This window comes from Rhinatrema bivittatum, chromosome 6, assembly GCF_901001135.1.
Source record: "Rhinatrema bivittatum chromosome 6, aRhiBiv1.1, whole genome shotgun sequence".
Taxonomy (NCBI): domain Eukaryota; kingdom Metazoa; phylum Chordata; class Amphibia; order Gymnophiona; family Rhinatrematidae; genus Rhinatrema; species Rhinatrema bivittatum.
This window is the reverse complement of record NC_042620.1, coordinates 180,911,030-180,926,821: the sequence shown is the minus strand read 5'-3', so window position 1 is coordinate 180,926,821 and position 15,792 is coordinate 180,911,030. Positions and strand designations below refer to the sequence as shown.

The following is a 15,792-nucleotide window of genomic DNA, read 5'->3' as shown; positions in this document are numbered from 1 at the left end:
TATGCAGCTATAACGCCCCTGGAGGAATGGCTCCCGGAAAGACAAGGCCTGAGGTTCATAAACCCCACGAGCAGAACAAATTGCCACAAGAAACACAGTTTTCAAAGTCAGGTTACATATTGGTCTAAACGTAGGATCTACTAAGAATTCTAATACCAAATTAAGACTCCATAAAGGTACCGGAAACCGCAAAGGACGATTAAGATGTTTCACTCCTTTCAGGAAACGAGCCACAACAGGGTGATCTGACAAGGATCCGCCATTCACCTAACCTCAAACAGGCATACCTTTAAGGAATTAAGTGCCAAGCCTTTATTCAAGCCTTCCTGCAAAAATTTCAAAATGAGTGGGATCTTGACTGAACAAGGAAGAGTACTTTGATCTTCACACCAGGCCTCAAACTCTTGCGAAACCCACACATAGGCCAAGGAAGTGGAGAACTTTCTAGCTCTTAGCAAGGTGAAAATCACTGCTGCAGAGTATCCATGTTTCAGCAAGTGAAAATGCGTCACCCGCAGATGACGGTTGACACCTTTGAGATCCAGGATGGTACGAAAGGATCCCTCTTTCTTGGGCACAACAAAATAAAATGAATATCGCCCCATATTTTCTTCACACGTGGGCACCGGTATCACAGCCCTCAGACTGAGGAACCTGGCCAATGTATCCTCCACTGCTTGCTTCTTCTGTGGGGAGTGGCAAGGAGAGACCATGAACATGCCCTGAGGAATACTGCAAAACTCCAGTGCATTTCCTCCTTGTATCACTTCCAGGACCCTTTGATCCAATGTGATCTCGACCCACCTCTGATGGAAGAGAAAGAGGCGTCCCCCTATCTCCCGTTCTGGTGGGTGGGTTGGAAAATCTTCATTGGGAGGCTTGGGAGGAACCACTTCCTGAATCCGCACCCCTTCTGGGCTGAAAGGTCTGAGGCCTACCAGAAGGCAGAGTCTTCTGAAAGGTCGCTCCTCTATAGGGTCGAAAACACTTGGATCTTCTAGCACAACCCCTCATGCTAAAAGAGCATGGCATCTGCTTCTAATCCTCCAGTAATCAAGGAACTGGTGATTTGCCCCTTACTGGCCAGTTTCTCCAACTTGCTCCCAAACAAGAGCAAGCCTTTAAAGGGCATTTTCGTGAGATTAGCCTTGGAGGTCACATCGGCCGATCAATTCCTCAGCCATATCTGATGCCTGGCTGCTATTACCAAAGCCACCCCTCTGGCTGAGGTGCGGACCAAATTGCAGCCCGAATCTTCCAAGAAAGCGGCCACTGGTTTCATAAGTGCCCTGGAATTCACCCTAGAGTCATCAGCCTCTTGAGAGAGAAGTAAACAAGAGCGAGCCATGAGGGAACAAGAAACTATTTACAAAGTCATTGCTACTGCTTCAAATACCTGCTTTAGGATAGTTTCAATCCTTCTATTGTGTACATCCTTCAAGGCCGCTCCTCCCTCTACGGAGACAGTTATCCACTTGGAGACTACACATACAAGTGCATCCAACTTTGAAAAATATAAACGCTCTCTCACCACTGGATCCAGAGGGTACAGGCCTTCCAAAACCCAACCTCCTTTGAAATTAGCCTCTGGGGTGCCTCACTCAAGATCAATCAATTCTTGAATGGCCTCCATTGCAGGGGAAAAAGCAAGAGGCTTTACTCACAGAAACCAAAATGGGATTTTTCTTTGCTCAAGACATGAAATCTGCCCCAAGTACTCCAAGCATTTTCAAGGTCTGGGAAGTCAGGGCTGGCAGTTCACCTCTATAGAAGAACTGTAGCATAGTCCTATAGGGTTCTAATCCTGGAGGAATTTCCCATCAAGAGAGTCAGGATCGGGGGTCATCATCCATTCCATCTGGATCTCTATCAGGTAGGCCTACTGCTGCTCTAGGAGTACTCTGGCACTTAACAGTGAGTCCCGATAAGGTTTGCACCTGAAACTCTACCCTGAGAGCACTGGATGGGGCCGAGGACTGAGCCTGAAGAAAGGACTGCAATCCCTGGAAAAATTCTACCCATGAAAATGTAGAAGTATCCCGACTAGGAGATATGAGGTGTACTCACTGAGCTGCCTTCCCGTGCTGGAGAACCAGTTAGGGGAGTTCGAAAATCAGTTGCCCCACCTGAAATGTCTTTACCCAGACCTAAGAACTAGGCTTAGTGAAATCAGAGGAGGATAATTCTCCCTGAGCCTCCAAACAGTGCTGGCACAAGTCAGCGGGCACGCCTGGTTAGATGCCCAAAGAGAAAGGCATTTAGGTTTCTTAGATATAGGCACTATTAGACTGGCAGCATGCTGACTGGTGGCAGGAATTGTGCATCTAGCTGTTTTGTTTTTTTTAAGAATGTCCAAAAAATTCTAGGCATCCAAAGATTTTAGGTAGCCAAAGCCTAGGTGTTCCTTGCCGTAAAAAACTTAAGTGCACAGCAATGTTCAACATGTACACACAGGTAAGCAGATGGCCACTTAAGGCACTGCTTAACTTGGACGCACAGATTATAAGGCCTGCCTAAGCGACCAAAAACTGGACTCACAACTTTGACGCATAGCTAGGTGCGCACACCAAACAGACAATCCTGTAGAAGGCAGCCTAAAGAAAGTGCGTGAAATGCTGTTGAGGCCCACCATGCAGCAAAAAAGCCGGGCCTATCCAAAAAAGGCTGCTCTACCCGCCAGGCTGCCCATGTTCCTCAACCTCCCATGGAGTGGGATGAATGTCAGAACTGCGCGCCAAGCACGGAGACCAGGGAAAGGAGGAAGCCTTACACCAAAAAACCCTCCTCCTCTGTCTCTGTATTTTTTTTTTCCAAAACTTACCTGAGTTCAGCCTTACAGAGACAGGCTCTGGAGTCATTTTTTGTTACTTTTGCTGAGAATGTATGTAGAGGTTAGGCTGTATGGATTCAAAGTTTTCAACCAGCTAGACTAGTTTGAAGGCCACAAGCCAACCTCTGAGTGAACTCTTATTTACGGTTTTGTACTGTGAAATGTTTATGAACAGGCAAGTCTGTTTATTTTAGTTATTCCAGTGGGTCTATGAAGAGAAAGCAAACAACTAACTTATACTAAAGCCTGAGAGAAAGTGAAGGCCACACAGCTGTGCCTGAAATTTGATATCAACTTAGAGGGAGAGAACATCACTGCTTTCCCAAGCATTGTAGTGTAACAGCAACAGCGAGATGGAGAGAGCATGTTCCAGACGTGATAGCATAGGCTGATCCTTTGGAAACATGTAAGCTTTTTATATACATGTAGCAATTGTCATTTATCTACCATTACTTCTTTTGTATAATCTTATTTTATTTGTTCTATCCTCCTACTGCTCAAGTAAGCTTACTTTCCTACTTACCTGGAACCATCATGTACTCAGTTTGTATATGGTTATTTGTATAGGGAATAAGCTCCTGGGTTCAAGCCCTCAGGTATAATCCCAGTAATTGTTTGTGTTTATATTGGGTAAGTCCCAGATGTAGCCCTGTGTGCATGCAGGCGCTAAGCTCCTCTGGTAGCTCCTAGTGTAGACCTCAGTGAGATTAGCCCCCCCAGGTCAGAGCCCCTGGGCAGAATGCCAGTGTGCATGGTCTAAAGCCAGAACAGAGGAAAAGGAATATGCATCACTGCCTCTCGTCTTCCTGCATCCACTGCCTTTCAGCTGCTTAACAGCTAAATCCACACCGGCTGAAAAACCAGCTACCTGACCAAGGCACTCATCTGAGAGACCACGGAAATCACCTCAGGAATTATCAACTGGGAGAGGGACCATTTGGTATCACTCCAGAAGAGCGGGCAAATTTATTTTCCTTATTCCTCCTTTTTAAAATCGAAGCAATCCCCAGTGGGGAGATGCATGTCCACCATCTGCTGGAGATGGAGAATACTGGCAGGCTGATGTCACCTCAGGGGTATATATACTGTAATATCAGTTTGCTCCATCTCTATCTGCTGATAGAAGTGCATAACCCACTTGTTCTGGATTCATCTGACTGGATGCTAAGAAATAAACAAATTAAAGAAAAAAAAAAAGAAAAGCAAAGTATCGTGAGAAGTTTGGCACTGGACTCAAAAGATTCTAGGCCCAAATTCACATGTATATAATGGTATAGGGTTTATAACCAACATCTTCAGCCTATATCCAGATTCACTTTCCTTCATACTATAGACCTCATCACTGGAACAAAACCCATTACTATAGCCTCTATTAGCTTAAATATTTAGAGGAAAAAACAGTTTTTCTACACAATTTAATTCATTTTTTCAGCCCTACTGTTTCTTCTTGTGCCTTTTGGCCTTCCAGTTCAAATCAGAACCTGCCTCTGCTGGGCTACAGTGCCACAAACCGTTGTTCACAACTATGGAAGGGTAATTCGTAACCTCCCACTCAGCCCAGCCCTTGCGGTGATTATTCTTCACCAGGTCCCACCCAGTACATGTGCATTCTCAGTCCAGCCAGTAGGTGTCAGCATTATAGAATTGTTGAAACTCCCTCCCAGCCACCCCAGAAGCCCTGAACACTGCCTCTGCAGCAGATGCCAGGCCCTGGAGCTGAGCCATTGGGCCAACATGATTTTACATTTTCTAATTCCTAGTTGTCCTTGATCACAGCACTTATTGCTACAGTCCTCACCTCAGAATCTAGTACACAAATATTAGTAATCTGATGCCTTGTGAGGGAGGCTCCAACATTTTTTTTTTTAATTTTGTACCTATACAGAATAGCCCTAGATACAGATCCTTTGTTCTTTTCCAGCTAAGGAACAATAATGGGCTGGAAGTAGCTACAACCTCAAAGGTCCATGTAAAAGGGGAAAAAAAATCCTCAAACATAAATAATGCAGGAACAGGACCTACCAGAAACGTGGCTTCATCTCTGTAGGAAGGAAAGTTTTCCACTACTACTTGCAATAGTTTCTGTGCACTCTTTTCGCACTTTTTGACACAATTGAGGTAAGAACCTCCGAATTTCTCAAGGAGAATATTTCCGGCTTCCCTGAGGACTTGAAGCCTCTCTTCAATCAGTGGCAGGGGGACATCTGTGTCAGAGCGGAGGACATGCTTCAGCTGATCCAGGGTTATGGTGGCATAGTATGAGGCGTCTGTGATAGGTATACCTGAACCAAAATAAGTAAACTTATGAAAGAGGTCATTAAATTAAACTAACATCCATGAACAAAGCAATATTTCATGACCATGTATGACCAGGACTAATAATCTGTCTGAATGGGCCAGTGAACTTAAATGCCATGCTGGGGTCTGACCAATGATCCATATAGCCCTGCATCCTGTTTCTGACAGTGGCCAGTCTGGGTCGCTTGGAAGTACCCAGCAGATCCCAATAGGAAAGTCCATTCCATAATATTGATCACTCCCATAAGCAAGTGGTATTTATAGATGCTACATCAATACCAAAAATGGTGTTGGGGAAGAGTATGAGTAAAATATTGCTTTCTTCAGAGATGAAAAATAAAGACTTATGGTACTTTTTTGCGAGAACAAAGCAATTACTGGTTAGAAGGTATATTTGGTTACATGAACAAGCAGGTGTTAAAAATTGCCCTTGACCCTTATTGGCTAGCAGTGCGCACACTTTGCAAGCTGACTAGAAGTATAAATGCTTTGCTACATGTAATAGGGGCTCTTGGCTAAAGATACGGAAATAAGAAAAACTGAAATTCAGAAAATATTTTGCTCTGTTTTTTTGTTGTTGGTGTCCATACCCAAGGCTAGAAGTAGAAAAACTGGAAAATTTTTTACACATTTTTCCAGTCCTCCAGATCTCTACTCTTAGTGCCAGATTAGGTACCTGATAAAACCACTTAATCTCTCTCTCTCTCTTAGCAGTGTTGGATTTGTCCTGCTGCTTGTCTGAGCCGAGCCTAGGGACCACCGTGAAAACCCTCCTTACAGATGAGTCCAAGAGAGAAAAAAAGGATATAGATTTCTAGGGAGCTAGAATCCAATTCAGATAGCTAAGATGTCCCAAATGAACCCCATTCTATGTGAGATAATCTAGGATACTGTTCCAACAGGATTGCTCACAAGAACTGTAAGGGAGCAACTCAAAAAGCATTTAAAAAATGATCTCATGGTGCAAACACTGCCATCTGCTGTATGTACTTTTGTAAAGACTGCACAAGAGGCAGTCAGTGTACCTCTTTACCCAAAATGCTAATAAAACCTTGTAGCAATATGCGTATTTATTTATTTATTTAGAGGCTTTTCAATACTGATATTAGTGGGAACATCATATCGGTTTACATCAAACTGAAGGTAGAAATTACATAAAATAGGGAAGGGGAAGGGATTGCAGTGACTAAAAAATTAGAGAACTAACTAAAGGAAGGCAAGAAATAGAAGCTGCAGAAAAATGATAACATCATAACATGAATAAATGTAAAAATAACGTGATAACATCATAACATGAAATTAGTAGTTTATAGGCAAAACGACTGAGGGAATGGGTTTATGAGGGGGGGGGGGGGGGGGTGTCCTAATCTGGGTATGCCTGTTTGACGAGCCAGGTCTTTAACTTTTTCTTGAATTTGGTATATTATCACAATACTATGGAATTCACATCTTGGCCAAAAAAACATCAATCCATAGGAACTTTCGTTATAGTGCATCTGCTGATGGATTTTTTGTTGCAATACAATGCTAAAGGAGTCCATCTGTAGAATTGCTTCAGTACTCCTGGTTCTCAACTGCTCTCCTTTGCCTTTGGTATGGTTTGAGCCTCAATACAATTTTTATTGCAGGATTCAGCATAAATCTATAAAGATGACAACATTTTGAGAGTTTGTATTGTCCTCAGTATTAGGATGGGGATTGGAGTTATCTGCATTGTCCCAGTTGGAAAGCTTCCATTTTTTTATGCCGCCATATTAATGCACAGTGAGTTGCAAGCTCTGTAACTACAGAAACTTTAGAACTGTTTTGTTTGTTTTTTTTAATCCCTACAGCAAGAAGTTCCCTCCCTCTGTAAGCCAGGTACTTCTTCCCAAAGAAAGGGGCAGTTTCTGGTGGAGAGAAAAATGCCTGTGTAACTCCAAGGGGTCACTAGATGGCACAGTTAATGGAGGAAGTTCAAAAGGTTGTCTCATACCTTACACTAGGAAGGTATGAGGTCACCCTAAGGTTATTAGAAAAGGATGGCTAGTAGGCACAGACACATGGGTAGCCCTTCCTCTAGTCTAAGGGGTTGGTCTTGCAGGATTTTTTCTAAAAGGTTAAAAGTTTTAACTTATTGGGTTGTATTGAAAAAATTCCAGATAGGGTTAAAGGGAGGCCCCAGTAGGTCGTGTGTTGTGGGTATGAGTGGCTTGAGTGGTACTAGCCAATGGTTGTGCAAGTTGCCGTGGTATAAAGGAGTGGGTTTCCTATGTAAAGATTGCTGGTTGTTGGAGAAAGGGAGTTAAGAGTGCCTGGAGGTGCCAAGCCAGGGACGTAGTGTTTCATCTAGTGCTTCATCCTAAAGTGCTACCAAACTCCTGAGAGTATGTTACAGAGATGAGGAGAGTACAACTGTGGATTATAAACTGGTAGTGAAGGTGAGCATTGTTGGGGTGCTTCTTCGAGCCCTAAAGGGAACAACAGGATTAAGGTGAGTTCCTGAAAGATGGAGGAGTGGTGCGCACATCAAAGGACAGTGTGATTGATAAGAAGTAGTTTGCATTTGAAACTTGTGCAGAGGAACTATGTAGGGGGCGGGGTGGCTGGACCCAAGGGGAAGAGGTTGCAACTGATTATTTCAGCACAAGGCTACGGACTGACCCTGTGTCCAGTAGACCGGCGCTGTACAGAACCTGGAGCTGCTCTCGATGTGCAAGTCCTAGACTGGATCTGCTTCTGAGGTGAGAGAGCAGTGCAGCGAATTCTGTGAGAGACCCGGAGATTACATCCAGGACCCCATTTTTCAGTTCTAAAGCAGGAGTGGGCAAACGTTTGTGTGCTGGGGCCACATTACAAGTTATCAGCCACATAGGGGGCCGGGGAGGGGGTGTCCACTTGTAGCTCCTCGGCACGACAATCAAACTCCCAGCACTTGTTGCAGGCATTTCAATATTCTGCAGGCTTAAGCACCAACATTTTTAGCACTAGAGAAGCCCCTGCAATCATGGATCCCAGCCTCTCCCAAAATCAGAAAAACCTTCAACCCAGCTGAAATACAATTTAAGGGCACGAGGTACAAAGCATTTTTCCCGCTAACAGACTACCTCACCTCCATCACAAATGCAGAACACTAACAGATCATCGCCAAATAAAAATAAAAAGACCAAAAAGTATAAACAGAAAGGTGCTGACAAAAAACAGAACTGGAAACCACTAAAAGCCAAACTCTGACACAGTGCAATAATGCAAAAACAGAAATATCACTCTTCCTCATAAAACAAAATCAAGAAAGAAAATCAATCATAATAGTAAACCATACTAATAAAAAGAATATTTCAAAATTGATGATGAATAGAACAACATATTTTTGTTAATTATTATAAGGATAAAAAAAAAAAAACTTTAAACATTTTCCAAAAATCAATTAAATTTTTGAAAACAGCAGACAAATCAACCACTACCCAATAATTAAACTTAATAAGGATAAAATAATTTCCCCATCTGGGTGCTTTTGATTTCCAGTCACCCTAAGATTGTAGTACATTAGGGGAGGAGGGGTAAGGAAAAGCAAAGTTGCTACCTGTAGAAGGTGTTTGAGGACAGCAGAATGTTAGTCTTCACACATTGGTGACATCATCAGATGGAGTCCAATGCAAAATCTTATGTCAAAGTTTCTAGAACTTTGACTAGGCACCCTGAGCATCCATGCGAGGTCCTTCTCCAGTCTTATAACATAGAACTATATATAGATATAGATATATCAATGAAACATTAGGAGAAACCCAACTCCGCGGGGTGGTGGGTGGGTTTCGTGATGACTAACGTCGAGCTGTCCTCTGAGAATACCTGTTATAGGTAAGCAACTCTGCTTTCTCAGAGGACAAGCAGGATAGTAGTCCTCACACATGAGTGAATCCCTAGCTACAGGCAGCTTCCCAACACAAAAGGGGCCAACAGTCACCCAACCAGGTGCCAATGGGCACAACACCACCAGTGCTATTGGTAACCGAAGGGGAGACAACCTGAAACCAAACGGGCCCTAGGCGGGAGAGAGTTAGGTTCTAGCCTCAGTTTCCAAAGGACAGACTGGCCAAACCTACTGTCACGTCACCATCCCTATCCAAACGGTAATGAGATGTGAATGTGTGGAGAGAACTCCATGTCACAGCCTTGCAGATCTCCTCCATGGGAGCTACTCGCAAGTGGGCAACCTTCATTGCCATGCCTCTGACAGAATGAGCCTTGACATGACCCCCAAGATGCAGTCCTGCCTGGGCATAACAGAAGGCAATGCAATCTGCTAGCCAATTGGATAGTGTCTGTTAGGAATAGGTTGGGGATGCCATTGCCAATCAAAAGAAATAAAAAGTTGGGTGGGACCCTCTATAGGCTTCTCTCCACTCCAGAGAGAAGGCTAAGGCTCGCTTGCAGTCCAAACTGTGCAATGCTCGTTTGTCTTGGTCCGAATGGGGCCTGGGAAAGAACACTGGCAGGATGATTGACTGGTTAAGATGGAAATCCATCACCACCTTAGGCAGGAACTTAGGGTGTGTACGCAAGACCATCCTTCATGATAAAACTTAGTATAAAGTGGATAAGTGCATAAGGCCTGGAGCTTGCTGACCCTGTGCTCTGAAGTGACCGCCACCAAAAATATGACCTTCCAGGTCAGGCACTTCAGGTCACAGGTGTGCAGCAGCTCAAAAAGAGCTTTCCAATAACTGAGCTACCACCACATTGAGGTCCCAAGACATAGCAGGAGGCCTTAGAGGAGGCTTCCATTGAAGCAGGTCCTGCATGAACCGTATAACTATAGGCTGTACAGAAATGGAGGTACCATCTACATTTTGGTGGTATATGCTAACTGCAGTGAGATGAATTCTAAAGGAGTTGGTTTTTAAGTCGGCCTCCAATAGGTGTAGAAGGTAGTCGAGCAGTTTTTGTATGGGGCAGGAGAATGGACCTAGGGCATTCTGCTCACACTATAGGGAAAACCTCCTCTACTACAGTCTGGAGGGTTTTCTAGAAGCCACCAGGACCCAAGTCACATCCTCTGAAAGATAATAAAGTGGCTCAGGATTAACCTCTCAACATATACAGGCTGTGAGCGACAGGGCCTGGAGGTTGGGATGCCACAGACTGCCTTGATATTGCATGATGAGATCTGGGGAAGTCCTCAGACTGATCGGTCTCCTGATGGACAACTCCCATAGGAGTAGAAACCAGACCTGTCTCGGCCAGTGAGGGGCTATAAAGATTACAGTCCCCCACCCCTGTCCTCATGAAGCTTCAAGAGAGTCTGAGGATACACATAGGGAAGACCCTTACCACAATGATGAGTAAGGGCATCGGAGGCTGGTTTGCTGTCTGACCTGTACAGGGAGCAGAACCAAAGCACCTTTCTGTTGCAAGGGGACATGAACAGATCTACGTTCGGGCACTCCAGTGCCAGAATATCCGATTCGCTACCCCATGGTCTAGGGACCACTCATGGGGTCTGAAAGCTCGACTCAGCCTGTCCACTACCCTGTTCTCTGTCCCACCCAGGTACATAGCCCTGAACACCATCCCGTGGGACAGGGCCCAAGGTCAAATCTGGACCGCTTCCTAACTCAGGAGGTATGATCCTGTGCCTCCCTGCTTGTTAACATACCACATGGCTACCTTTTTGTGGGTTTGGATCAGGACAACTCTGTTGGACAGCCAAGCTCTGAAAACCCACAGCGTGTACATGATCACCCGAAGCTCCAGAAAATTGATTTGTCAAGAGCATTCCTGAGCAGACCAGAGACCCTGGGTGCTGAGCCCATCTACATGAGCTCCCCACCCCAGGATGGATGCATCCGTGATTAGAACAATTTGAGTAGGGTGGCCTTGAAAAGAGCTCCATGTTCCAGATTTGAAAGTACCTGCCACCAAGACAATAAGTCCCGGAGAGGCATGGTGACTCGGATGTAATTCTGGAGGCTCTGAGTGGTCTAGCACCACTGCAACCTCAGGTCCATTGGGCTCTGCACATGTGTAAACTTGCCAAGGGAGTGACATGGATTGTTGCAGACATATGGCCTAACAGCCTCAACATGTACCAGGCTGACACCTGCTGAATTCCTGGCACGATGGTCACCAAAGTGATGGCCCTCTGGCGAGGCAGGAAGGCCTTAGCAGGGCTCCTATGAAGTCTAATTGAGGTGATGGGCTGAGTTGGGACTTTAGGTAGTTGAGAACGAACCCTAGTGACTCTGAATGGTCAAGCACATGAACCTGATGGCCCCTGCCTGAGAAGTGCTCCTCACCAGCCAATTGAACAGATATGGGAAGACATGTACTCCCAGCCTGTGGAGTTGTGCCGCCACCATAGCCAGGCATTTTGTGAAGACCCATAGGGCTGACATGAGCCCGAATGGCAACACCCAGTACTGGAAGTGCTGTTTTCCCACCACAAATCGGAGATGCTTCCTGTGACCAGGGAAGATCTCAATATGAGTGTATACATTCTATAGGTTGAGGGAGCATAGCCAGTCCCCTTTTTGCAAAAAGGGGATCAAGGTGCCCAGGGAAACCATCTTGAACTTTTCTTTTTTTTTTTTAGAAACTTGTTCAAGGCCCTTAGGTCTAGGATGGGACGGAGTCCTTCTGTTGTCTTTGGAATCAGGAAGTGCCTGGAGTAGAATCCCCGCTCTCTTTGCCCTGGTGGTACGGGCTTGACTGCTCTGGCCGTCAAGAGGGAGAAGAGCTCCGCTAGTGGTACCTCCTGATGCACTACTGGCCCCCAAAATGGGCATGGAGGACAATTTGGCAGGACACCCAATATATTTCATTGGTACCTTTGGCGGACGATGGACAGAACCACTGGTTCGAGGTTATACTGGGCCACCGGTTTGCAAAGAACGGTAGCCTGCCCCCGACTAGAGGATCGAACATGCTAGGTACAGGCAACTGGTCTATGCACTCTGTGACCCAGTCAAAACCCCATCCCTGGAGTTGACTGAGGAGCTGGCTGGGGCTTAGGGGCTCTCTGCTGCCTAGGATGGCCAGGGGAGCCTGATGGTGTTGACAGCAGTGAGGAGGTGGCGGAAAATACTTTCTTTGGTGAAAGAAAGACTTCCTTGGCCCCGGTCTCACAGGCCTCCTGGAAGAGGAGAATGATTCTGCAGTACCTGTGGAGAGTTGTTGGAGGGTTTCATGGTGGTCCCGAAGTGGGCCACAGCATCCCTCACCCTATTTCCGAAGAGATTCTCTCCAGTACACGGCCTGTCAGCAAGTCTTTCCTGTAACTCTGGTCGGAGATCTGAGGCTTGCAGCCATGACATTCTGCAGGTGCCAATTCCTGCTGCAGAGACTCTCGATGCCGTCTCAAAAATATCGTAGGTCACACGGACCTCATGTTTTCTGCACTCTAAGCCCTTATGCACCAGTGACATGAGGGTGTCTTGCTGCTGCTGAAGCAGCTGCTCAGCCACCTCCTGCAGCTGTTTCCAGCTGTTCCGCAAATACTGGCTCATGCAGAGATGATAGGCAGCCATGCGGGCAATGAGCATGGCGCCTTGAAATACCTTCCTTCCAAGAGCATCCATCGCGCTATTGTCCTTCCCTGGGGGCGCCGAGGAATGAGGCTGAGAATACTTGGCCCTCAAGAGGGCTGATTTGACCATCACTGACTGGTGGGGCAACTGACACTTATTGAATCCTGCAGCCTTCTGGACGAGGTAAACTCAGTCTGCCTTCTAAATTAATGGAAGGCACTGTGAGGAGGTGTTCTCATTTCTCACAAGACCAAAAAATAGCCAAAGTGAGCTCACTCACACTGCAAAGTTTACAGCGCCACAGAAAAAGTATAGGGCATGCTAGGTATGCTCAATGTACCTAGTCAAAATCCTAGAAACTTTGACATGATTTTTCCACATCAGGGTTCTATCCGATGATGTCACCCATGTGTGAAGACTACTGTCCTGCTTGTCCTCTGAGAAACACACAAACCTTCTCCTCTCTCTCATATACACACACTCACAAACCTTTCTATCCTCTTTTTTTCTCACTCCTACTTCCCTTCCCTCACCTTTCAGTCATTTACCATTTCACCTCCACTCACCCCCTCAGTCATTCAACCCTCCTGCCTCTTATTCACTCTCTCCCTTCCCTGTCATTCACTCACCCTCATTCCCTCCATTCTGCCACTCAATCTCCCACTCAATTCTTTCCTTCCCTCTCAAGTCACTCAACCCATAACTCCCACTCACCCCTTCCCTGCCACTCATCGACTTACTCAATCCCCTTCCCTCTGTCACTGACTAGCTCCTTCCCTTCCAGTCCCTTCCCTTTCAGTCACTCACCCTCTCCCCTCCCTCCACTCACTCTCTTACCTTCCCTCTCCTCTCAAGTCACTCACCACCCTCACCCCTTTTCCTCCCCTTACTCATACCACTTTCCTTCCCTTTATAACCCACCATAAGACCTACTCCTCCTCTCCAGGTCATTTTCTTCTTGCTGGCTGGGTGCCAAAAGCCCGCCAGCAGGTCAACTTCAGGTCCACTTCCATGTGGGGCCTCTTCTCGCTGGCACGCTGGCTGGGAACCCTGCCAGCGTGCTACTATATGGCGCTGATCTGCCTGCCCACGTGCCTGACGTCACTCAAGGCCTGGCATTGCACATTTCAGCACGTCATCAAGGGTGACACTTGGGCAGGCAGCTCAGAGCATCGACGAGCTGTGCATAATTTAACTTTTACAAGAAACAGGCGGGCCGGAAGAAAGGTAGCGATGAGCCAGCTTTGGCCCATGGGCTGTAGTTTACCGACATCTGTTCTAAAGAAAGAGAGAGAGAAAGAGGTAGATATGTGAAGAGCTGTGGGGAGAAGTAATGGAGAATCTGCCCCTGCGGAGGAGTTGGGGAACAGGACTATGAGAGAGAATTGGGATCCTCTGAGGTTCTGGGGGGGGGGTTTTTTTTACCAGAAAGGAGCAAAGGTGTAATACCTACAGAACGTGATAACCTGGATTCTTAAATGGTTGGGAAAATTAATGTAGGATTTAATGAAATTGGAAATGAGAATGGATTATGATTTTGAGATGATGTATTTTGCCTACTGAAGTTTAATATCCTCAGTATTTGAAAGCAAAGTATGGCTAAAAAAGAGCCTGTGACTACTGAACGGATTTCAGGACTCTATTGCTCATTTGTTTTTTCCTACCTAGACTTTTACTTCAGTAAACAGCTTATTGTTGGAGAATAAGTACGGTGTGGACATTGAAGTGGACAATGTGTTTCTTGAGAACGTTTTCTCCCTAGTTTGGCTTTACAGGGAAACCTGTCCCCAGTCTATGTCCTGTCAAAGACTATACCTCAGCTGAGGAGAACCAGACAAATGTTTCCCAGGGCTGGGAAGGTGGCTCCTTGCTACAGGGGTTACCCTTGCAATGCCAATCACAGTTTGTATAGATCTGAATGAAATGGCTCATACTACGCCCCCTCCAGTATCTTTCACCAAAGTGATCACCTGCCCTGAAGTCACCAATCTTATTTGAAAGCAAATAAGCAGAAACAGAGAGTGACCAGGATTAATACTGGCTCAGAGCCAAAAGTAATTTTTTTTTTTTAAATCATTACTTCTTGCAACACCTGATGTGGTGTTCCATTCAAGCATTGAACGGACAATCAGCTCTAGCTATGTATTATGTTTTATGGAGACATATGTGCTATACTAACCTTCATCAAGGGCTCTGTTCATTGCAGCACATAAAGCCCAGTAGCCACTATACATTTTCCCCTTGTACTTCACCAAACACTTGTGCTCATCTGTTTCAGACCAGAAGGAAAAGTTCAGAGTATCGGCAACAAACACCCAGTTCACTGCATCTTCGTCTATGGCCTGAGGATTTAGCTCATGCAGCGATTTCCAGCCTGCCAGAGTGATTTCCTTGTTAGCCACTTTGGTAACCAACATCTCTGCAACATTTTTTACTCCTTCCAGGTCAATGAACACATCTTGGCTGTTTTCTGCAATAAACTTTCCAGACTCTCTGGGAGAAAGGGGTGTTTCCATTTTGTTATATCTGAGTAAAGAAAAAAAAAAAAAAGTTGTGTGGGATGTCTCCTAACATGTATCACCACAGGCAACTTAAGAATCAGTCATTCAGCTTTCTTAAACTTATGTTCTCGTTGATTCAAGGCAAAACTACAATATGAATGGTCTGTTGGCAGTCAGGGCAGATAAACAAGATATTAAAAGCCATGGTCAAAACACAAAATTATCTTAAAAATGTAAATATAATAACCTACATAGAACAGGGTAAGAGAACTGCAACAAAGCCAGTCTGGTTTTTGAAGATAACAAAAATATGCAAAATACTCGGGCTCAAACCCCCTTCCCCTCCCCATGCTCTCTCTCTCTCCAGTTATTTCCCCCTTTTTCCCTGCCCTCCCCCCAGCCTCATCAATACCCCTTCGCTTTCTCCTCCTCCCCAGACTTTACCTCTCAGCTTTGAAGGCTTTCCTGCTGAAGCATGCATTTGACTGATAAGAGCCTGAATATACCCAGTTGGCCTCTTGGATTATAGGGTTCTATCCTTGTACCATGAAACCTGTAGCATTTTGAAAAGCTGAGTAACCATTCCATTGTTTTTCCTGATTAGTATGTGGTTATTTTGATTTATGTCTGTTGTGATCTTGCATGTGTATTTTTGATT

General features: G+C 45.4%; 1 protein-coding gene across 1 annotated transcript in view; it reads right to left on the bottom strand.

Moving 5' to 3' along the window:
• Nucleotides 1-15,792, bottom strand: part of C6H9orf64 (chromosome 6 C9orf64 homolog) — a 53,803-nt gene that overhangs the window by 15,709 nt on the left and 22,302 nt on the right. Inside the window, exons 4-5 of the mRNA XM_029606220.1 lie at nt 14,813-15,159; nt 4,853-5,112 (exon numbers count right to left, since the gene is read on the bottom strand). Coding sequence (XP_029462080.1) covers nt 4,853-5,112; nt 14,813-15,149 — 597 coding nt within the window. The 5' untranslated portion in view covers nt 15,150-15,159. The remainder of the gene's footprint in view (nt 1-4,852; nt 5,113-14,812; nt 15,160-15,792) is intronic.